The sequence below is a fragment of the Carassius auratus genome, unplaced genomic scaffold (genome assembly GCF_003368295.1).
Source record: "Carassius auratus strain Wakin unplaced genomic scaffold, ASM336829v1 scaf_tig00005328, whole genome shotgun sequence".
NCBI classification, from domain to species: Eukaryota; Metazoa; Chordata; class Actinopteri; order Cypriniformes; family Cyprinidae; genus Carassius; species Carassius auratus.
The window spans coordinates 411,927-434,536 of record NW_020523650.1 but is presented as its reverse complement, the minus strand read 5'-3'; the positions used below and the strand labels follow the sequence as shown (position 1 = coordinate 434,536).

The 22,610-nt window shown below is 37.0% G+C and overlaps 3 protein-coding genes across 3 annotated transcripts; 2 read left to right on the top strand and 1 right to left on the bottom strand.

Annotated features, from left to right (window-relative positions):
- Positions 1-3,828: 3,828 nt before the first annotated feature.
- Positions 3,829-10,050, top strand: LOC113070834 (uncharacterized). The gene is made up of 8 exons (XM_026244254.1): positions 3,829-4,310; positions 4,879-5,039; positions 6,144-6,351; positions 8,059-8,134; positions 8,342-8,595; positions 8,745-8,807; positions 8,974-9,047; positions 9,861-10,050. The coding sequence occupies exons 1-8, from the start codon at positions 4,284-4,286 to the stop codon at positions 10,048-10,050; spliced, it is 1,053 nt and encodes a 350-aa protein (XP_026100039.1). The 5' UTR covers positions 3,829-4,283.
- A 388-nt stretch (positions 10,051-10,438) lies between these two features.
- LOC113070840 (uncharacterized) lies at positions 10,439-14,286 on the top strand. Its single transcript, XM_026244258.1, has 7 exons — positions 10,439-10,645; positions 10,767-10,853; positions 11,505-11,758; positions 12,368-12,517; positions 12,722-12,862; positions 13,072-13,192; positions 14,051-14,286. The coding sequence occupies exons 2-7, from the start codon at positions 10,772-10,774 to the stop codon at positions 14,266-14,268; spliced, it is 966 nt and encodes a 321-aa protein (XP_026100043.1). The 5' UTR covers positions 10,439-10,645; positions 10,767-10,771; the 3' UTR covers positions 14,269-14,286.
- Positions 14,287-15,099: 813 nt separating this feature from the next.
- Positions 15,100-16,387, bottom strand: LOC113070833 (uncharacterized). Its single transcript, XM_026244253.1, has 4 exons — positions 16,299-16,387; positions 16,026-16,136; positions 15,547-15,814; positions 15,100-15,474 (listed from the first exon to the last, which is right to left on the bottom strand). The coding sequence occupies exons 1-4, from the start codon at positions 16,385-16,387 to the stop codon at positions 15,259-15,261; spliced, it is 684 nt and encodes a 227-aa protein (XP_026100038.1). The 3' UTR covers positions 15,100-15,258.
- Between the last annotated feature and the right edge of the window lie 6,223 nt (positions 16,388-22,610).

Sequence of the window (22,610 nt, the reverse complement as noted above, 5' to 3'; positions counted from 1 at the left end):
AAAGAACTGTTACTAAAGGTTCAAAGGGCATTTGTTGAATTCTTTTGGAATGGCCATCATTGGCTTCCTCCTGGGGTTCTCTATCTTCCTGTTTCAGAGGGAGGTCAAGGCCTTATACACGTAGAATCCAAAATTGCAGCAATGAGATTGCAAACATTGCAAAAACTGCTCTACTGTTCAGATGGAAAGCAATGGATTGATTATTGATTGTATATTCTTAAAGATCTTGGAAGAACAGATCTTGACAGAGAGTTATTTTTAATTGAGAAGACTTATGTTGAAAATGCGAATTGCTCTCTTTTGAAATTTCATGAATCAATTTTTCATTCATGAAGTTTGTTAAAATTCTCAAGAGTAGATGATGAAAATTATGGGTGTGCAGAACCTCTGTTTTTTAATCCTCTTTTTAAGATACAGTTTTCATTATCGGGTTCTATAATTAAAATGTTTCTGAATGCTCCTGTAACTAGAGTTATGGACCTGCTCGATACAACAAGAGGTCAGTGGCAAACGTTTCAGTCACTTGGGGAATGGGGAAGAAAATAATTTACCATATTTGTGCTAAATCCGCACACTTTGAACAACTGAAGGAAAGAATAGACACTAAGTGGAGAGCTTACCTTTCTGTGCCCAGAGATGTAAATCCCTCGTGGAGGCTGTTGTACAAACCCCCAGTTCCTAAAAGATGTGGAGATCTACAGTGGAGTATACTTCACAATATCTTGGCTACAAACAACTTTGTTTCCAAGTTCAATGAAATGGTTTTACCTGAATTCACATTTACATTTAATCATTTAGCAGACGCTTTTTTCCAAAGCGACTTACAAATGAGAACAATAGAAGCAGTCAGGTCAACAAGAGAACAACAACAGAATACAAGTGCCATGACAAGTCTCAGTCTAGTATAGAACGCATAGCCAGGTGTATAAAATTTTTATTTTATTTTATTATTATTTTTTTTATTAAATGAAAGACAAGAAAAGGAAAAGTACTGGTGTTAGTAGGTTAAGTGCAGGCGAAAAAGATGAGTCTTTAGATGTTTCTTGAAAATGAGTAAAGACTCAGCTGTACAAATTGAGATTGGGAGGTCATTCCACCAGCTGGGCACAGTCCAGGAAAAGGTCCGTGAGAGTGATTTTGAATTTCTTGTTGTAAGGCCTCTACACAGTGTTTCATTTATTTTGTGAATGTTCAAGACTGGCTCCACTTTTTGTACTTATGGGAACACTAATTACGAAATTGGGATTTTCTTTTACAAATACCCTTTTTATCTTTGGTTGCAAGTATAACCAATCATGTCATGAAAGGTGTGTACTTGCCAATTTTTTAATAGGACATGCCAAGTTGGCAATCCTGAAAACACATCAATGTAAAAACGCTGGTCAAGATGTTGACTTGTTGCCTTTTTTTAAATCATTGGTAAAATTTAGGGTTGCTGTTGAATTTGTGTATTATAAACAAACTGATAATGTACTTTTTTTCAAAACAAGGTGGGGTGTGAGAGATGCTTTAGTGACAATGAGTGAGTTTGGAGACATGGTTTTTAATTGGTAAAATTGTTCTGGTTTTATTTTTTGGTTTTGTATTAGTTTTGTAATGTTTTGAAAAAATGGTGTAAATTAAAAGTTTAAAAGTCAAAAAGTCTCTCTCTCTGTCTCTCTCTCTCTGTCTCTCTTTCTCTGGTGCATGCTGGGGAATGGTGGGGAGCTGAGCGCGTTTGAGAGCGTTGCTGAGAGTGATTGTGAACAATCTTTCAGTGTTTTTATTGTTATTTTTCTTCTGTTCTTTCCTCTTTTCCCCTTGGGTTCAGTGTAGGAAGAGAAGTTTTTTCGTGTTTGTGTGTGTGCGCGCGGTGTGTGGTCACCGGGATGGCGGCTGCTCACGTGCAGGGAACGCCGACTCTGTCACTTCGTAACGGCTGCAGGTGTGTACCTGAGGCCGGGGTGACAGTGGAGGAATTGCTTTTGAGTATCGGTCAGAATATTGGTTTTGAAAACATTGTCTCTGCTTCCCAGATGAACAACGGTTGCAGTGTTCTTAAAATCTGAATTACTCGTAAATGAGCTGACAGTGAGTAGAATATGGGTAAAGGAAACTTATGTTCCGGTTACCCCGCTGTCTGCCCCGGCAACTAAAGTAACTGTTTCAAAGTTACTTTGCCGTTCATTTCTAATGAAGCTTTTGTGAAAGAGCTAGTAAGATTTGGTAAGATCGCAAGCCCCGTAAAAGCTGTCCCCCTCGGGTGTAAAGACGATGCTTTAAAACATGTTCTCTCTTTTAGACGACACGTCTACATGTTTCTGAACTCGCCGGAGCGGACTTTGGAAGTTTCGCTCAGTGTTACTCACGGAGAGAATTCTTTCATGATGTACGCAAGCACTGAGAATTTGAAGTGTTTTATTTGCGCTGATTTGGGCCACAAACGCTTCACATGTCAGCGTAGAGATGAACAGCACGCTTCTACATCTCGTGATGAAAAAAACATCTAGCCTGAAGTAAATAACACCGAACCTGAGAGAGTTGAGGAGCAGGATAGAGGAGTTTCAGAGGAGGGGAACGAGCAGCACTAGGTGAGTGATTCTGTTGTTAGTGCTGGCTGTGTGGAGCAATCTGGAACTAATCAAGTAACGTTACCTGATAAAGCTGTGAGTATTGGTGATGAAAATGATCTGATGAAGATGGTACTGTACAGAAATTTGGTTCTGAGGAAAATGTGGCTGATGAGACTGAGAGTTTATCACAGTATATTGATGACGTGATGAGAGATGAAGAGCAGTGGTCTGATGCATCTAAGGAGATTGGGAAAGATCTGTATCCTTTGGAGCAGATCAATTCTTTTCTTGATAAGACAAAAGGAAAAGCGGGTGTTGAAATAAGAGAATACTTCCTGGATGCTGAAAAGTTTATTGCTTCAGTAATGTTGTTTAGGAAAGAAAGTAGCTATGATGAACTGTCACAACAAAAAAGATTTCGTCTTAAAAAATTCTTAACTGTTGTTAGATCAGGAAGAAGGACGGGAAAAGCGAGGGGAAAATCTAAGTAACTTCAATGACTGAACATTTCTCTTTCAATCTGATCTGTTTTTTCTTTTTCCCCTTCTTTCTTATGGAGATTTTAAGGGTGGGTTCTCTTAATGTCAGTGGGATGAGGGATGGGAAAAAGAATAAGGTTTTTATCAGAAATCATTAGTTTGAAAGATTTGAGTGTTACATTTCTACAAGAAACTCATAGTACTTGTAGTAATGAAGTTGAGTGGGTTTTATGGTGGAGAGGACAATATGTATGGAGGTATTTTTGATTCAAAACAACTGAACACCTGTGGCAGTGCGATTTGTAGTTGTAGAGAAAAGCCACACATGTGTATCAGTAAATTTGAAGTCACAGAGAGAAATGTTTTAAGAGTTGCAAACCTGTAGACTTTTTTTCTCTCCCACAAACACAACACAACAGTTACACCTTCTCAGATTCTTCATTGCAGGTGCACAAATCCTATTCTACAAATCACAAATTAAGAAACTCGTACGATCACATTTTTGATACAAATGCTGCAGTGAATATGGTGCAAAACGCATTTACACACCTGCATCAAGAAATGTGAAGTCGTGGAGAAATGTTGAACATCCGCAAATCATTACGTGAATTCATTCAATGAGAGTTGCACACTTGTAGAATATTTTCTCAGAAATGTCTTGTATATTTTTCTAACACAAACACAAAGTACATAACTACAGTTGCTTGAATCTGCTGCGACGAATCTCAAACACTGTTTTTCGCTTTCAAGTGACAAGTTTCGCGCTCTCCCTTTTGCACCGAGATATTTGGTTCAAAAGTGAGTTGTGCATCTGTAGAGGTAGTGGGCGGGACTGTTTAGAGATTAGAGAATTTCAGCCAATCAGAAGAGCTATGGGTCGTTGCATGGCGCCCGAAGTAATGAGAAGGGGGAAAAACGAACTGCCATCTTCGTGATCTGCCAGTGTCAAACAGCAATAAACGTAAGTTCCTTCTTATTATATTTTTCTTCTCTAAAATCACGCACCTTTATTCATTTGTCTATATTTTAAATAAACGCGCTGATCGGCTACGTTGATGCAGTGTTTCTGAGTTCGGTTAGGCTTTCTTTTTTCATGAAAGGTAACGTTAACTGTTAAGCTAGATGTCCAGTCCTGCACTGTTAACTTTGCTAACCTTCTCATATTAGTTGATACTTTCATTATATTTCATTATGTACTTATACATATTTCATTATGTAATCCTTATATTCTCTTCTGTTACCTTCTAGAAAAATGAAAGAACAGCGTGGTTCTTCGCAGGTCAGTATCATATCAAGTATGTAACGTTACCTAATGTAACTAAGATTGCCTTTATGAGAATTTACCATGGTTAGAAAACTATGGGTAACAGTTATCATGTTTTTTTTTTTTTTGGAGGGTAGTGAGTTTGAGAATACCATAGTAAATTAAAGGGATGTCAGATGTCATTGCAATTGTAGGTTACTGCAAAAATGTGTTTCATGTAATATAAAATAAATATTTACATAATTTAAGAATAGTAAGTTATGTCACCCTACGGTGCCCTGCAGTGTCCTACTAAATCATGTCTTGCAACAGACTATTTGGAAACAGACGGTCCACCCCCTTAGTTTATTTGTTAGTTTAGTTTCGCTCAATTCCTGGATACCTATGGGATCAAGATTATGTTATTTGATCATACACTCAACAACTGTAATTATGTGATTTAGGCATCAGAGATGTATCATGTGCCTATATAGTTGAGACTGTGTTATTCATGCTGTCACAAAATGTACAAGCTAACATTTTTATGAAAATGTATAAAAAAAAACACTTACATCTAAACCCCGACTTCTTTCAAAATGAACAGAACACAAACATTGAGTCAGCAGTCCGTGTGCTTCTAAACTGCATAAGAAGTGAAAGGGAAGAAACTCACACACCTCAAAACACCACTGCTCAGCCTACTGCTACTGGGCCTTCCAGCAGCAGACCTGTAAGACCAGCCACAGTGCAGCAGGAGATGCAAAGGTAAGTGATCATAACAGTGGGGGTGCTGGATTTTGGAAAAATATATAACCACAATAATTTTTTTGTCATAATTGTATGTCACCCTTACCACAATTACCCATTTGCTTTGGAAACATTCCAGTAATCACTCAGCCCTGTAGAAAAATAAGAATAGAATGTGCTGTTCTGAATTCTCTTTATTCATACTACTACGGGACTGTTTAATGCTTGAATCTGATTGGTTGAAAAACATTCTAAGGTGTGCAATTACTTTCAGGGAAACGCACAGCTAAAGTAGTTCCAGGCAGGTCTTGACCGCATTACAGTTCCATGTCACTTTGCCAAATTATTTCAATTATTTCAAAGGTCTTTACAGCTGAATTCAGAAGTAAATTAGGTATGATTTTGTACATAAAGCACATACTCTCTCCCTCAAATGCACACACATACAGTACAGACACACACTCACACTGAAACGTATTCGCAGAGCTGCTTTGATGATTTTATCTGTAAAATAATACAGCGGCTTTAAAGCTACATGACGTTTTTTACTATCGAGGGAATATAAAAGCTGTTCTTAAAGCAGTTAAACTTATAGTTTCACTATTAGTAGAGCCGCTGCTGCCGAACACTGTTGAGAGATGCTCAGACACGCTTGATCTCTCTTTCTTTCTTTCTCTCTCTATCTCCCTCTCTTATAACTGCATTAATAACTGCATTACTCTGCTATCAGTGGCTGAAGCCTCTGTTAGCTCTAAAATGTCGTTTTAGAATAAGCAATGGAAGCATGGGATTAGATAAGATAAAGAAATTAGTTCCACACACGAGCGTTTTAAGGACAAAAACCTGACAAAAATCTTGAAATGCATCATCTTCTGAACACTGTCATGATGTGTGGCAACTGTAGATATATTTGACTCCATTCTGTTGAATTATTGCATTATTCCATGCATTATTTTCTAATAATTAAATGGCTCGTCATTAATTATTACTTATTTAAAATAATAAATACTCTGTTACAGTGTGCTAACAGTTTTATACAACAGCACTCAACACTGTTTTTTAATCATTAAAAAAAAATTTAGATTTAGATTTACACTAATAACTGCCTTTGCTTCATCTAAGATGTTTCCCCTCAATGTATTCTGGAGGCCTGAAAAGAAAAAGGAAGTCAGCTGATACTCCACGTGTATCAGTGACAAAGTTTATGGAACTGCAGTTCTGCCTGCAATCTGAAAACACAGACAAAACCCCAAAGGATGAGGCAGTGCTCTTACAGGCAGGTCTTGGAAGGAGGAACATAAACATGGCTGATAATGCGGATCATACAGAGGTAAGCCATAAATATAAGCAAAAATCCACTGTGAAAACAGAGGTTTTTCAGCTTACTTATCAAATCCTGTGATTTATTTTGTGGTCGTTATACTGCCATTCTTTTTTTGACATCTTTGTAATGTAATGTGTTAAAATGTCTGTAAGCATGAAGAGGGATATCTGGAACAGTTGGACTGATTCCCTATCACCAGGAATGAATGAAAGGAATGGAGTTATTCTGGTATCCACTTATTTTAGTACCTCAATACAGTCTTTCAGTCATTCTTGGTGTAGAGGGTTGGAAATCATTTCGATTGTTGCAAATATCACTGTACATAAAGTTAGTAAGGCAGTGATGTGCAGATTGGCAGGTGAACATGATGTTTCATGTTCCTGTTTCATGTCTGTCATGTGATCATATAAAATCATATAATGCCATTTGTTCCCTTGTTTGATGTCATGTTGTCATTGTTTCATTGTTCACAGGTTTGCCTTGTCTTGTCATTAGTCTTGTGTGTATTTAAGCCCTCATGTTTGCCATGTGTCTTTGTCAAATTTTGTTTCACGGTTGTTAAGTGTCCATGTCCATGTCATGCTTTTGTTCTATGTTTGATCTTGTTGATCTTGTCATGTTTGTACATAAACTGCACTTGGGTTCTCTCTACAATTTGCCTTCAGTGGCATACATTACAACTACTTCCTCAGTCATCATTTAGCTAACACATAAAAACATCATCATAAAGATAGTAAATCTGGACTATATGCTATTGATGATATTGATTATATTCTAACAGATGCCACAGTTGTTTCATATGATTGAAAAGATGGTGGAACAGCAGGAGTTGTCACCAAGTCCATATGTATGAAAATCCTGGAGATCCATTGAGAATCTAATATTTACATTTACTAAAAACTACTTCTACTATATCTTCTTGCCAATTATCAATATTGCTGTCAATCATATATGTCTGACATAATAACTAGACTATGAGATAATGTACCATACACAACTGTTGTGGATTTTTTTCCCTAAAGCTTATTTTCTAGCGTCTGCAAATCGACACTTAATAACCTTTATACTCAAGCTCTTTGTGTCTTCCGTCAACAACCGGCCGAGTCTCCTACCACTAATTTATTTGCTTCTCTAAAACTGACCTGCTGCACAGCAGAAAGTAACGGACAAACTTAAACAAATGTCCTTCCAAATGCTTTAATTTAAGGCCAGGAGTTCTAGAGCAGTTCTCAGAGAATCTCCCAAAATAAGAAAGGCCGGAGGATCTCAGACAATTTCCATTGAACATCCCGCCATACACAAAAATACAATAGTTTTTATAGTATTGAGGTATGGCATACATGTCATCCTGCATTACATAATCTCCCCACTATTTGATTGGTTTTTCATATGCAAATCCCTCTGTTACTGGGTAAAGCAAACTTTGTTTTAATAATGACTTAATTTGTTAATCTCAAGATTCGAACAGAAACTTTTTCCAAATGATGTTATTTATACACAAATATGCACACACTCAAAGTCATGAGTTGACATAGAAAGGTACACATACTTTCAGACTAAGAACGTTGTAGTACATGGTGTTTCAAAGTGTTAGAGGTTAAATAAGGTTAAATGTTAGAAAAATGGTTAGTTTAATATACTTTAACATTTTCCAACACACAGCTGAGGACCTTAATTTATTTTCATAATGACAGCAGTGCACATTTATTCCAGATAAGTCGAGTACTGCTGGAAGAATTTCCCAAAATGAGAGATTTGCGTGGTGGTTGGCTGCTTACAAAAGCTTCTGGTGAGTTTTCCATTGTTATAAAAAAAAATCCAGACCTGTTAAGTATCTAAACATTTTATATATGAGATATATATAACAGAATTTTTCATTTTGTGTTACATTTTAATGTATGGTGGTAATTTTATCTTATGTAATAAGATATTATATCACTCAAAGGAAGAAAAAGCCATTTGATGAACTACTAAAATGATTTATGTTTTTTTAAAGGGGGCAGTGGGCGAAGAAAGACTACTCCATTGCCCCAGGAAACTGAAGGGTACACTGCAAAAGTTCTGAAGTCCTCATCAAACAATGGGAAAAATGTAATATATATTGTACCTCTTCAAGAAAAAATAGATACTACCCCACTGCCATATGATGCTGAAGAGTTTGAAAGAATGCCAAAAAACACATGCATGACTTGTGGCAAACTGATTCCTCTGCCCCTGATCCAGTTCCACATTGAGTCCTGTGGAGATGAAGTAAGTTATCTTGTAAATTGTTGTTGTTTTAAAAGACATATAAAAAAGAAACTTCCTCAGCCATGATTTGATAGAATCATTTTAGTTTAATTCAGTTTTCAGCTGACAAGTGAATTGTTATTTAGTGTTGATTTGTTTTATTTTCAAAGAAACATGACACTGAAGAAGAAACAGAACAGACAGCTGAACAGGATTCAGATCTTATTTGTGTGGTAAGCCATCAATTATGCTTCAGGGTAATATTAAAGCTGCATTTCAGACCAAATACTCAGACTGATATCACAGAAATCTGTATATTTTATTCTTCAGTTAAAATGCCACTGTAGTATTTTCTGGTTTGTTTATTTATATGCCTCGTTATTACAACTTGGCCCTTAGGACTCCTGTCCAATTTGTGGAAAGCAGTTTCCTGCAGAGATTGTTGCCTCCCATGCAAGTTCATGTGGGGAAAGGTATTGCAAGCATGATGAAAAAAAAAGAAAACAACAATAGTGCCAATACTTTTAGATCAATTGATTAAAATGATCAGTTTGATCTTTTAGTTTGTTTAGTGAAAAGCAAAAAAAATAGATAAAATTTGTTGAAAAAATTAAAGAATTTAAACCTCACAATATTACAAATGATTAAAATAAGATCATTCTTTAATCTTGTGTAAAGTCAGGCTTATACTAAATTAAAGTAACACTAAGGAAGATTTTTATCTTAAAATAATAAAAACATTATTTTTTAAACAACGTTTCCAAAATCGTTTCACTGGTTCATCAAGTCGTAACAGGGTGAAAGGAACTTATGCCTCCACTTTGCCGTCCTTAATCTGCTATAATCGCATTATGTAAGATTGTCAGATCGGGTCACGTTTCTGTAGTTATGAGACACAAAAAAAAAATACAAATTTGACTTGCTTTACATCAAATGTTATAATAGCCATTATTTAGTTTTTCATCGTTTCTGATGTCGTCATACATCATACTTTCCTTAAAATCATGCATCATAATCTACCTTGTCTGTGGACATCTTTCATTCCAAAGCCGGTACTGGATAAACAGCGATCGTGCCATGCGATGGTAGGCTTCGGTAGCCTAAACTATATACAGCTGTAATGGACAACTCCGCTTATAACCTGTAGGGCGATCACAGATGAAAAGTTCCTTGGTGTTGCTTTAATGTAAAAGTCCACACTATAGACTGCAATGAGCTGTGATACTAAGAGTACTGTATATAAACTTTTCTTGTTATAGTGTGTACATGTTTATATTCATGTTAAGTTTTGCAGAGATTTTCCCTACATCCACACTGCCTGACTCTGAAATTGTGCAAGTGGTCTCTGAAAGCAGCGCTGGTGCCTCTTTCTCTGTCAGCTCAACACTTCACACGAGACCTAGTACATCATTTACACTTCCACCAGAGGATATGCCATTAGGGTCCAGACCTGCAGAAATTGATGATTTTGGTTAGTGTTGATTTATTCATTTGTTTAAATAAGTTAACTTAATAAAATTGTTCATTATTGTGAAAGATGCTTTTATTGGAAAATCTAATTTTAAATTCCAAATCTGCAATGAAGACATTGCAACATGTTTGTGTCAGCCTGGTCCACATTTCTTAGATACTGTACTCTTTTATTTGACTGTTGCACATGGACAAGAGTGGACCGTGTAGCCATACAGACTGTGTTGCTTAGTGTATGAGTCTGTGTGGTCTACAGTACATTTACTCATGCAACTTTATTGACTCAAGTATAACGAATGTGCATGGAATGCAAACCACGTTGATTCAGACCACTTGGTACAGGTAGGGCATAAGTTAAAATCATGGATTGTACTTTAAACAACTTTTCTGTTTTCATTTCCAACTTGGAAAAGCATTGTCAGCCCAGAACTGGCAGCAGATCATTACAGAAGACAGTGGCTGCAAAAAAAAGAAGATGAGCCAACCCTTAAAATTAAAATAGACATCGGAGAAGATGCAGAGGAGCAAGAGGGCACAATCCTCAACTTTTACAAGGCTCCATACATTGACTGGGCCAGACCATTCCAAGCTAAACTACTGGGTACAAATTGACAGACATATGATGTATACCTTATTGTTTTGATTACATGTAAAGAAAACATTGATAAAAAATAGATCATAATTTTTGTGCTGCATAGTAGTGTAAACTTTTCTTTTTTTAGGAGATATGGCTATTGGGGATGGTGTGAATCGACACTTTTTAAGTATGGTAATGCAGAAGTTGCAACATGGTTTCACTATTGATTTTGGTAAGTTCACTGGACAATTCTGCTATCTGGCATAAAAAAAATGATTAATTTGGCTAAATGAAGTTATTAAATATTTTTACAAATTGAGATGCACATTAGATTTATTTTCTGTGTGTTCACACTTGGCACGTTTGATTCAATTCAAATGAACCCAGGTACAATTGGTCTGTTAGTGTGTTTCATTTGAATAAGTGAATGCTGCTACGTGAACCCTGGTGCAACCAAACAAGCAGACCAAGTCGCTGAAAAAATGGTCTCGGTCCACTTCAAACTATTTTGGTGCGGTTCGAATTAAATATGAATGCAAAAGAAGTTACAAGATGTGACCCTAAAAAGTACATTTTTTATTTTTTGGTCCAGACAAAGCATACCGAAATACAAGCGCAAACACACCCTTGATTTAACATCAGAGCAAATCAAAACATTACATTGCTTTATGTTAATGGATAAAAATACATTTCAATTAAGACAATATTTTAGATGCAGTTTTTTTACTTTATATCATCTTTACAGTATATAATATTTATATTATTCATTCCAGATTCATTGTATACATTTAAACTAGGGATTGTCAAATAAAATCTATGATAAAATCAATAAAAATCTTGCTGTATAAATCAAATGTTAATGTGTTTCACGGTTTCCCTTTAGGACATGCATGCGGCACTTTGCTGTTTGAGGGCCAACCAGACCATTTAATTCCTTCTACCTCCCAGGTTTTGGCACAAAACGAATTCTTTATTGTGGCAGGGAGAATTGTAGGCCATTCTTTTCTCCATGGGGGCCCTCGTCTGGCTGGTCTAAGTCCAGCAGTGCTTCATGTGCTGTTGGGTGGAACACCCCAGACAGCCACAATCACACCAGATGATGTGGCTGATTTGGACATCAAGGAGACCATCAGACCGGTATGTACCAATAAGTGCAATGCAATCAATTAGGGACAGTTTCTGATGTTTACTCAGTACTCCAGTGAATAGCATTTAAATGTAAAAAAGTGTATGTGAAAGTGTATATTGTCAGCTTTAATTTTACTAATATCCATATAAGGTGAACTGTGTAGGATTGGCATCTTATTTTATAAAAAGTGAACATGTTTAAATATTTAAATATGACTACTATCTTAAATGCTACAGTTAAATCTAACTAGTTAAAAATGGTTTGAAATTTCTTCAGATTGGATTGAAAATTTTTGTTTTTCATACAAACAACTTTGCTAAACATCAGCCATCAGAAAATTGTCCACTTACCGGTACTTTTGAACAGTGTAAACTGAGTGAATGTTTTAAGGTTAAATTTTTTTGACACAGTTCATCGGGTATGAATGTAAATACTTTTAAATGAAAGCTTGACCAGTCTCTTCTACTGAGAATGTCAAATACTCTATGCTGTATTTCATAAGCCAAAACAAAAGTTGTATCATTGTGAAAATAATTTAACCTGCACTGTATTTAGAAGTGGTACATACTGTACGATTAAGATGTAATTGTGATGGTTCTCTTATCTTTATTTGAAAGCTTTATAAAGATGAAGAATCCAAGAACCAATGCAGTGGACTCACAGAGGATCAGAGGGCAGCTGTAAATGAATTGGCACTGGCATGGGATCTCCCTGTGTTAACAGAAACCAACAGAACTTGGCTTCTTCATAATCTGCTTCAACATGCAGTAAGCCTAAAATTCCAGCAACAACAAAAAAACATGTCCCTTCTAACAGTCGACATGTTGTATATTTTAGACATGCTTTTTTCTTTTATTTTAATGTACACTCCTGGTTAATTTTCCATATCTTGTTGTAATTGGAGTTTGTCATAGTTATGGTTGGTGTGGTACGTTGTCTTGGTAGGTAAAAGACTATTCTCATATTTTTAGGTGCTTGGACGAAACTCGCGGCAGCTAAAGCAGTTCAAACAGGGATTGAAGGAATCCTTGATCCTGCCACTTTTTGAATCCCGACCTGACACAGTGTCATCGGTTTTTCCACGTCAGTCAATGGCTGACTGCAGTGCTGAGGTATTACTTTTTTTCCCAACAGTAATTTCTATCTAAAAAGTCCCATCTGACAGTTTGAAACTGTGGTATGTATATTGGAATCAATGAATACTTTTGTTGTTGTTCTTGCGGCAGTCTGAAAGCCCAAATAAATGTGAGACATAAGTTACAAAAAAAGAAAGTGGTAAAAGAATGTTTAGTTGTCATGATCGTCTCTTTTTCTTGCTTAGGTTATTCTAAACAATATCAAATGGCCTGAGGATGGAGGGGTGGCGGATGATGACGACAGTGGGTACTCGGTTGAATCCAAATGCAGAATAATGGGGTACCTGCGTCAGTTTATGAGAACAGGTAAATTGCAAGTCCATCTACTGGTTTCCAATTTTAGTCTCAACTCCCCACCCCCCACACACACAATTAGGCTTTTTTTTAAATGTACCTTATGGAGGACCTTAAGTTATCATGGTTCATTAAAAAAATTATCTGTATTGTGATTTAGAATAAACTTTGTCATGAACAATATCTCATTGTCAGTGGCTTATTGCCACGTTTTGAGAAGGTGCTTTGCCTTTTTCTGTACAACGCATGGAGAAAAATAAAATAATTATAAATTCGGTCCCTGTGCCATGCTGAGAACTTGAGCAGAGGATGTAATAAACTGACATAAATGTTTTGTCCTACTTGTTAAGTCACAATTTATACAAATAATTTATAGTTATTTATGCAAACATGGCAAGACACCATAGGAAAACATGGACACTATAGACCTTTAACCTTAAAGGTTTTTTTTTCACATACCGCAAACATCTCCTCGCTATCCGATAGCTGCCTGTCCCCTGAACACACTGTAAAGAAACACCGTCTCTGTAGACTGCACACGCTCCACAAACTGCAGCAAAAACAAAATGAGCAACAAAAAGATTGACCCTCAGCACGAAACATAAACTGTTCCAGCCAATAACCGACAAGAATGATGTAGGGGTCAAGTTTGGGGGGTTATTGCGCAGATTAGGAGGAGCGAGTGTCTAGCTAGCCTCTGTTTTGTTTGATAATAATTCAAACATAAACAAGAGGTTACGGCAACCACTTATATCACCTTTAACATGCTTGCAAAAAAATAAAAGAATACCAGTAACATTTAAGGTTAGAGAATCAGTTTTCAATCCTTTTAGAATCCTTGTCTTATGCTTTGGCTCTTTGAATTTTCAGTGTCCCAAGAGCAACTTAAACAACTGGTCAAGTTTTGGGTAGGATGGGAGATACCCATGGACAACATGAAAGTGGAGGTGGTTAGAGCGGAGTACCCAACCTCATCCACCTGCTTCCGCACCCTTCGCTTGCCTGGTTACTATAACAGCTACAGTGAGTTTAGTATACATTTAGAAAACTGCATTGCCACAAATGACACTGGATTTGGATTGTTGTAGTCGAATGTGGAAAGAATTCACAAGTTGCAGGTCTGAATTTAATTTGGTTTTCTATTAAATGTTAGCTTAAAGGGATGGTTTGGAACAAAATCAACCTAGGGTCATTTGCACCATGGCATCGAACCAAACAACCCCCAGAAGCCTTTTTATCTCTTTGTTGAACAATATAAAAATTAGAACTTATTTAGAAGTATCAGCCCCGTGTGCAGGCGCTAACAGTTCCATGTTTGCATCTCGTAAATTACTCCACTAATAATTTCCAGAATGGTACCAAATTTCTACAGTTGTACAAATAGGTTATGTACTCATTAAACAAACCATTGGAAAGTTTGTAAGTACATAAGGAGTTTATTTAAATAACACCTGCCTGACGGGGAATGCTACTGCTAACGCGGATGTTGACGTAAAAGTCCTGACATAAAGCGATGCATAAGGATGTGGTGTAACGACTAATTATTTTTTCCAAAGTGTTGCCAGCTTATGCATCGGTTTCTGCCAGGACGTTAACGTTCTTTTCTCAACTCAATAAAGTGACGTCCACATCTGCGTTAGCAGTAGCATTTGCCATCAGGCAAGTGTTATTTAAATAAACTCCTAATTTACTTAAAAATGTTCCAATGCTTTGTTTTATGAGTACAGAACTTATTTGTACTACTGTAGAAGTTTGGTACCATTCTGGTAAAAAGGCTTCAGCGGGGGGATGGCTAAATGTGATGGTGCAAATGATCCTATGTTGATTTTAATCCAAATCATCCCTTTAATAAAAAGCTAATACTTAGCTTTTCTAAAAAGAAAAAATCTAAACATTGTTTATCAGTACATATTGTACATAGTAATCAATGTTCTGAGATGTTGAAATGTTTGCTTTTATTGAAGCAGTAAGAGTTGTATTTGACAATTGTACAAATGCGTTCACAATAAACGTTGGAGAAAAAAAAAATCATACAGTTGTGTTTATTTGATTAGATGGGGAATTAGTTCATGATGGCCCTACACATAGCCAATGTTTTGCAAATAGTCCAGTGCAGCTAAATATTTATCTACCCCCATGCATGTTGAGGGTTCCATTGGGTCCACAGCAACACTAAGTCCAGTCAGGTCATCAGGACTCAAAGGACAGTCACTCTCAGGGACATGGACACCACAGTTGGGATCACAGAGTATAAGACCACTACTTTCCCAGTCAATCATAGGGATGTGCAAATCCTGTAAGATAAAGTCATTACTTCTACTAACACAGATGCATGGTGTTTTTGATTATAATTCACAAATATTGACCTCATTGTACTCTTCGGAATTGTGCTGTAGACCCATGTGCCAAAGTTGATTTGGAGTGTGATTTCTCTCAGTTGAAAGGGGGTGGTTGTCCCAGCCATCTCTGAATACATCAAGCTGGGCTTGAAGTCGTGGAATAAAAACATACTGGCAGCAGAAGAGATGAAGACTACTGGACAGGTCAAGGAGACCATCCCCCTCCAGCTGGTGCAGAACACTGTAGAAGCGGCATGTGACTGCCGTGAACACATCTCGCCAGAGACGTTCAATTCTGTTAAAAGCACAAATTTATTTCAGCATTTAGAATATTATTATATGTCCAGAAACAAGTTACTCCACCTGAATAATAACTAGCATGTCAATAAAAGAAAACAAGACAATAACAATAAATGAAGAACTATAGTTTGCATTATAATAGTACAGTTAAATATATATTTAAAATATTTATTACAAAGAAATACTGTACTCATAATAATGGATACCTCTGATTATGTACACTTTTGCCCGCAATGAAGCTGTTTCTCCCGGGTCCTCGGATGGAGAACATAAGTCGAGCGACATCAACATTTTCCACCCCGTGGTCACCACGAACCCTTGAAGTAAATATGCCAGAATTTAAAACTGCATAATTTTTTACAATTCATATAATTGACGACTTTAATATTCTTTAATAAGACAAGATAATATGCCATTCATACAAAGTACAATTAGTTGTATAGTTAAGAGTAAAATATAAATTTAACAATAAGTATCACCTTTCTGGTAAGCCAAATCTCTCAACAGCTTCATTGAAGAAGGCAAGGGTTGTGGAGGCCTTGTTGTTATTGGCCACACCAAGATACATGATCTACAGTAATAAAACAAAATAAATCATACACAAAATCAAACATTTTAATTTAGGTAAATATGATAACATTACTTTCAGCTATAAGTACATTTCTAAGTAATACCTAAAAGTGTCTATTGAAATAATAAAATAATTTGTTTTAGCGTTAACAAACCACTTTTTAATTAATTGTTAATACTTTAAATAAAGACTTGTTTGATTATCATAACCTTCCTGGAGAAGCCATCAATTCTGCCAAATATCACCATATTGTACCTAGATTGAACAAGTAAAAAAATGTGTATAACCATCTATCACCTTAATTTACACATTGTGAACAAGCAACAGATTTGTTTGAAAAACACTACTAACCTAATAAGTTTGTGGTTTGTATCGATATGCATCAGCGACCTGGGGCCTGGGACAGAGTATGTCCTGCGTACCACACACAGCAACTCTGACATTCTGGTTACAATCCCTACAGTGTCAACTCTGTGCATTGATGCACGAACCCTCTGCCACTGCAGTCGATGTCCCTGTGCCCGCAGCAGTCCCAACATCATTCGGTACCCGGCGTGTGGGTTGCTGGAGTGAATGTCTGACACCAGGATGTCAAGTTGATCATCTGTTAAGTCGCTGTACAGATTCCTCACAGAAAATCCCCAATCATTCATACGTCTCTGCAGTGTCGACCTAGAAACCCCTACAAAATTGGCAATGCACCTCACAGATAGGCCCATATTACGTAGCTCAGACACATATTCATGGGATATTAGAACTCTGGGGCGTCCACTGTTTCCCCTTTCCAGGGTAACTGTTATACTTGTTTCCTGTTCATTTTGTACAGAGACCAGGCGATGCACCTCAGTAAGGGCATTAGACACTGCTTGAGGGATCTGAATCTGGGTTGACACTGCACTGAGTACAACAAGCTCCTGTGAACATACAAACTCCAAATAGTCTAGGTCCAGAGGGGCACGATCAAGGCAACTTGATAGTCTGATGTAGAGCCTGTCCAATAAATGACCAAGCAGCATTTCCTACAGAGAACACATATATAATGTTACAAAACTAGTTCAAAGAAATACTTCCAATGTTAACTGGACTATGAGAAAAAATATTATAAAACATGAGTCAGGTCAAGTCACCTTAATTTACAAAGCGCTTTTAACAATATGAATAGTTTCAAAGCAGATTTATAGGGATAAGAGAAAATTACATCAACAGAGAGTTTTGGCTTTACATAAGCACTAGGATTAAGTTATTGTCCAGCTAAAGTTAGTTTTTTTATTCACTCCCTTTGCGAAGATCATTACCGTAGTTATTAACTTAGGGGCCGCTACAACCGTGTGCAACCAATGAAGCACTATTTCCCACAAACCAAGCGAGCGAGTTTGAATGAGAGATGATGTTTACATCTTTATTATTAAAGTGAAAGTGACGTGACACACAGCCATATGGTGACCCATACTCGGAATTAATGCTCTGCTTTTAACCCATCCAAAGTGCACACACACACTGTGAACACACACCCGGAGCAGTGTTCATCATTTATGCTGCGGCGCCCGGGGAGCAGTTGGGGGTTCAGTGCCTTGCTCAAGGGCACCTAAGTCGTGGTATTGAAGGTGGAGAGAGAGCTGTACCTACAATTCCTGCCGGACAGAGATTCGAACTCGAGTCCTACTCTCTAACCATTAGGCCACGACTTCCCTACAGTCATTTCTGTTTTAACGTTTTTTCTACATTATTTATATTTTATGTAGGCAATTGCTCAGTTTAATATATGACTAATTTACTGAGGTGGCATCGTTGTTAACTAACAAAAATGATGATAATTTGGTGGATAATTTACATTTGTCCGTTAATAACAGGTAGTGTATTCCGATGTAAAATTAACGGTCGCCTGATGACGCTCTACAACCATGTTATCTGAGCTCAAAACTCTGCTTGAGCAAGTGTCAAGATACCAAAAATAATAAATACATAATTCTGAACGTGTTTGTATGTGTTTATTTTTGTTCTCAGTACATTATTTTAATAGTATAATGATTATGAACATAAAAGCATTACAAAAAAAAGTATTATACACCATCGATGAAACCACAAAGCTGACGCGGAGGTATGTATAATTGCAATATAAAGTAATTTTGAGTATTATTGCTATTAGTATTATTTTCTAAAATTAGGAACATGTAATATAAAAGTACATATGGCAATGTTTTTGCAACAGCTCCAAGTCTCACGCACAGTGTAGGCTATACTTCACTGTCCGAATCCGTTCACTTATTTATTTGTTCACTCCTTCCTGATATAGTGAACTCAACTGTCATACAGTATATAGGGATTAGTGAATGAGTGAGCGATTTCAGACACAGCATTGGTTTCATGAGGAAGCGCCTGTTTCCAAATAGTCTGTTACAAGTCAGCAGACGTGATTTGGTAGGACACTGCAGGGCACCGTCACCGTGCAGTGACCTAACTAACTATTCTTAAATTATGTAAATATTTATTTTATATTACATGAAACACCACTTGATATGATACTGACCTGCGAAGAACCACGCTGTTCTGTCATTTTTCTAGAAGGTAAAGCAGAAGAGAATATAACATCGTTTATAATGAAAGTATCAACTAATATGAGAAGGTTAACAAAGTTAACAGTGCAGGACTGGACATCTAGCTTAACAGTTAACTTTACCTTTCATGAAAAAAGAAAGCCTAACCGAACTCAGAAACACTGCATCAACGTAGCCGATCAGCGCGTTTATTTAAAATATAGATAAATGTATAAAGGTGCGTGATTTTAGAGAAGAAAAATATAATAAGAAGGAACTTACGTTTATTGCTGTTTGACACTGGCAGATCACGAAGATGGCAGTTCGTTTTTCCCCCTTCTCATTACTTCGGGCGCCATGCAACGACCCATAGCTCTTCTGATTGGCTGAAATTCTCTAATCTCTAAACAGTCCCGCCCACTACCTCTACAGATGCACAACTCACTTTTGAACCAAATATCTCGGTGCAAAAGGGAGAGCGCGAAACTTGTCACTTGAAAGCGAAAAACAGTGTTTGAGATTCGTCGCAGCAGATTCAAGCAACTGTAGTTATGTACTTTGTGTTTGTGTTAGAAAAATATACAAGACATTTCTGAGAAAATATTCTACAAGTGTGCAACTCTCATTGAATGAATTCACGTAATGATTTGCGGATGTTCAACATTTCTCCACGACTTCACATTTCTTGATGCGGGTGTGTAAATGCGTTTTGCACCACATTCACTGCAGCATTTGTATCAAAAATGTGATCGTACGAGTTTCTTAATTTGTGATTTGTAGAATAGGATTTGTGCACCTGCAATGAAGAATCTGAGAAGGTGTAACTGTTGTGTTGTGTTTGTGGGAGAGAAAAAAAGTCTACAGGTTTGCAACTCTTAAAACATTTCTCTCTGTGACTTCAAATTTACTGATACACATGTGTGGCTTTTCTCTACAACTACAAATCGCACTGCCACAGGTGCTCAGTTGTTTTGAGTCAAAAATAACTTCATAAATATGTTCTCAGTCATGGGACTAATTTAAGTGCCGGTGTGGCTATTCTTTTTTCTCCTACTGTAAATGTTGAAGTGCTATTAAAAAATGAAGTAGAGCCAGGAAGGTTTTTAATTGTTAAAGCTGAAATTAATAATTTTAAATTCTTGTTTGTAAATATTTATGCTCCTAATGTTGGAGCAGAATGGAGTTTACTTTTCAAGAAGTTTGAAAATATGGTTAAAGAAGAAAAGGAAGACGTGTTTATTGTTGTAGGGGGTGACTGGAACTGCACTCTTGATTTTACATTTGATAGAAATGGAGAAGAACCTCATGCACAGTCAGCCTCCTCTTTAGCTGGGGTAATTAAGAAGCTGAACCTCTCAGATGTATGGAGAGAACACAATCCCTCCATAAAACAATATACATGGGTAAAGCTCTGTAATGATAGGATTTCTGCTGCTCGTTTGGACCGGTTTTATATATCTTCTAACCTGAAAAATAGAGTTGTTGGTACAGAAATTATTCCTAATATACTTTCTGATCAAAATATTATTAGGGTTGGTTTTACCCTGTCTAAAAGCACACATAAGATTTGCTACTGGCATTTTAATACAAAACTGTTAGAAGATAAAGAGTTTTGTAAAGCTTTTAAGGTTTTTTGGGAAACATGGCAAGCAGAAAAGAGTCTCTTTGAAAGTATTATACAGTGGTGGGAAGTTGGTAAAGTGCACATAAGAGATTTCTCTCAGAAGTACTCTGCTTATTCTTCTGTATGTTTAAAAAATACATTAAAGTGGCTGGAAACAGAGATTGTTAATATTGAAATGAATATGACTGTAAATGATGATGTTCAGTTAAAAGAATGGTGGATTGAAAAGAAAAACCATTTAAGCTCAATTCTGGATGAGAGGGTCAAAGGAGCTCTTATAAGAAGCCGTTATTTAACTCTGAAGGATGTGGATGCTCCTACTAATTTTTATTTTTTTTTAATCTAGAGCGTAAAGTGGGTCAGCAGAAATGTATGCTTTCGCTGAAGGACAATAATGGAAATGTTACCTCGGACCCACAGGAAATGAGAAAGCTTGCTGTTGACTTTTTCAATTCAAGTTTATTTGTATGGCGCTTTTTACAATACAAATCGTTACAAAGCAACTTTACAGAAAATTGTTTCTACAATATTTAGTAATAGCTTATGGTGGTGACTGTCAGTTTGTGCACGTTTGACAGGATTTTTAGAAAAATTAATACAAGACGTAGTCAGCCAGATGATGAACATTAATATTATTAATAATAAATAGTTATTATATGATGCAGTCACACTTGTAGCAATATTAGTTAGTTCTGTTTGTTGATTCAGGGTCAGCATCATCTGAGGTCCTCTGAGGGTCAGCATCATCTCTTCTCAGGTGTTCTGGATCCAGACTGGAGCTTGTGTAAATCCTAGTTACCACGGGATGAAGATCCCAGCAGATACAGAGAAACAAATAGAGACATCATTAGCATAGCTGCTGATCCAACAAAGTAAAATTAGTTTAACCCAAGCTAATGAATAAAAAAGCACATTTGATCAGATGCAACTACACTCACAATTTAAGATACATTATTCGAATGCTTGGCGAAAGAGATGCGTTTTTAATCTAGATTTAAACAGAGAGAGTGTGTCTGAACCCCGAACATTATCAGGAAGGCTATTCCAGAGTTTGGGAGCCAAATGTGAAAAAGCTCTACCTCCTTTAGTGGACTTTGCAATCCTAGTGTGACCTTGGCGAACTTTAACCAGATCTAGGCTTAACGGTTCTAGGCCACCTGGTGCCTCTCACACCAAGATATACTTTATTACTGCTGAACACCTAACCTAAGGCAAACAGGTTCATAGAAATACACCAAGAGATGAACTAAACAGAGACGTGCTTTCAGTAAAAGAATAAGACACTTTATTAGTAAATGGTACAATTAAAAGAGCCACACTGTCATGGTAAAGGCCCAGTAGTTGCAACCAAAAGACTTGGCTCACAGAGGATGCCCAGGACTGGTATTGGCTGCTACCAGGAACCAGAGATGTATAGTAACGAAGTAGAACTACTTCACTACTGTACTTAAGTACTAAAAGACGGTATCTGTACTTTACTAGAGTATTATTTTTTTCTCCTACTTCCACTTTTACTTCGGTACATATTTTCGCTGAGTTTAATACTTTTACTCCGATATTTTTTTTATGTGCTGCATCGTTACTCGTTACCCACATTACCACTGCCAGAACTGTAGATGGCAGGTTTGATGACGCTGGCACATCATTGAGCGTATCAAGCGATTAAGAAGACTGCGCGTGCTGACTGAACTGCTGTGAAGAGAGAGATGAACACCGAGCCGAGCCAGATAATGACTCGTTCACGAGTCAAGAACCGGTTGCATCAGTTCTCGGATGACCGGTAACGTTAGTTCTTTCTGACAGTTCGATTCAATAAACCAGTTGAAGAAAACAGTTAATCGATTCTTTTGCGCTCGATACAATGGCGTCATTGGCGTTGACTGCACCTGGGCTCATAACATTAACACAGAATCAGTTCAGAATCAATCACCAAAAGAATCAGTTCAGTCCAGCGCTGTGTGTCGGTTTGCTTCACGCTAAATCACACATGCGCAGTATCATCAGCTCCTCGGTTCACGAATCGGACACGAATTCGTAAACGGTTCTTGACTCGTGAACGAGT

What these genes read in the sequence shown, in the direction of transcription:
- LOC113070840 (XM_026244258.1), top strand. Translation starts at nt 10,772, where the DNA reads ATGGCTATTGGGGATGGTGTGAATCGACACTTTTTAAGTATGGTAATG. An exon ending in TGGTTTCACTATTGATTTTG is followed by an intron (nt 10,854 to 11,504) that starts GTAAGTTCACTG and finishes GTTTCCCTTTAG; the next exon opens with GACATGCATGCGGCACTTTG. An exon ending in GCGTCAGTTTATGAGAACAG is followed by an intron (nt 13,193 to 14,050) that starts GTAAATTGCAAG and finishes TTGAATTTTCAG; the next exon opens with TGTCCCAAGAGCAACTTAAA.
- LOC113070834 (XM_026244254.1), top strand. Translation starts at nt 4,284, where the DNA reads ATGAAAGAACAGCGTGGTTCTTCGCAG. An exon ending in GCTGCTTACAAAAGCTTCTG is followed by an intron (nt 8,135 to 8,341) that starts GTGAGTTTTCCA and finishes GTTTTTTTAAAG; the next exon opens with GGGGCAGTGGGCGAAGAAAG. An exon ending in TTGAGTCCTGTGGAGATGAA is followed by an intron (nt 8,596 to 8,744) that starts GTAAGTTATCTT and finishes TTATTTTCAAAG; the next exon opens with AAACATGACACTGAAGAAGA.
- LOC113070833 (XM_026244253.1), bottom strand. Translation starts at nt 16,387, where the DNA reads ATGTATCTTGGTGTGGCCAATAACAACAAGGCCTCCACAACCCTTGCC. An exon ending in AAAAGTGTACATAATCAGAG is followed by an intron (nt 15,815 to 16,025) that starts GTATCCATTATT and finishes TGCTTTTAACAG; the next exon opens with AATTGAACGTCTCTGGCGAG. An exon ending in ATTCCGAAGAGTACAATGAG is followed by an intron (nt 15,475 to 15,546) that starts GTCAATATTTGT and finishes TTTATCTTACAG; the next exon opens with GATTTGCACATCCCTATGAT.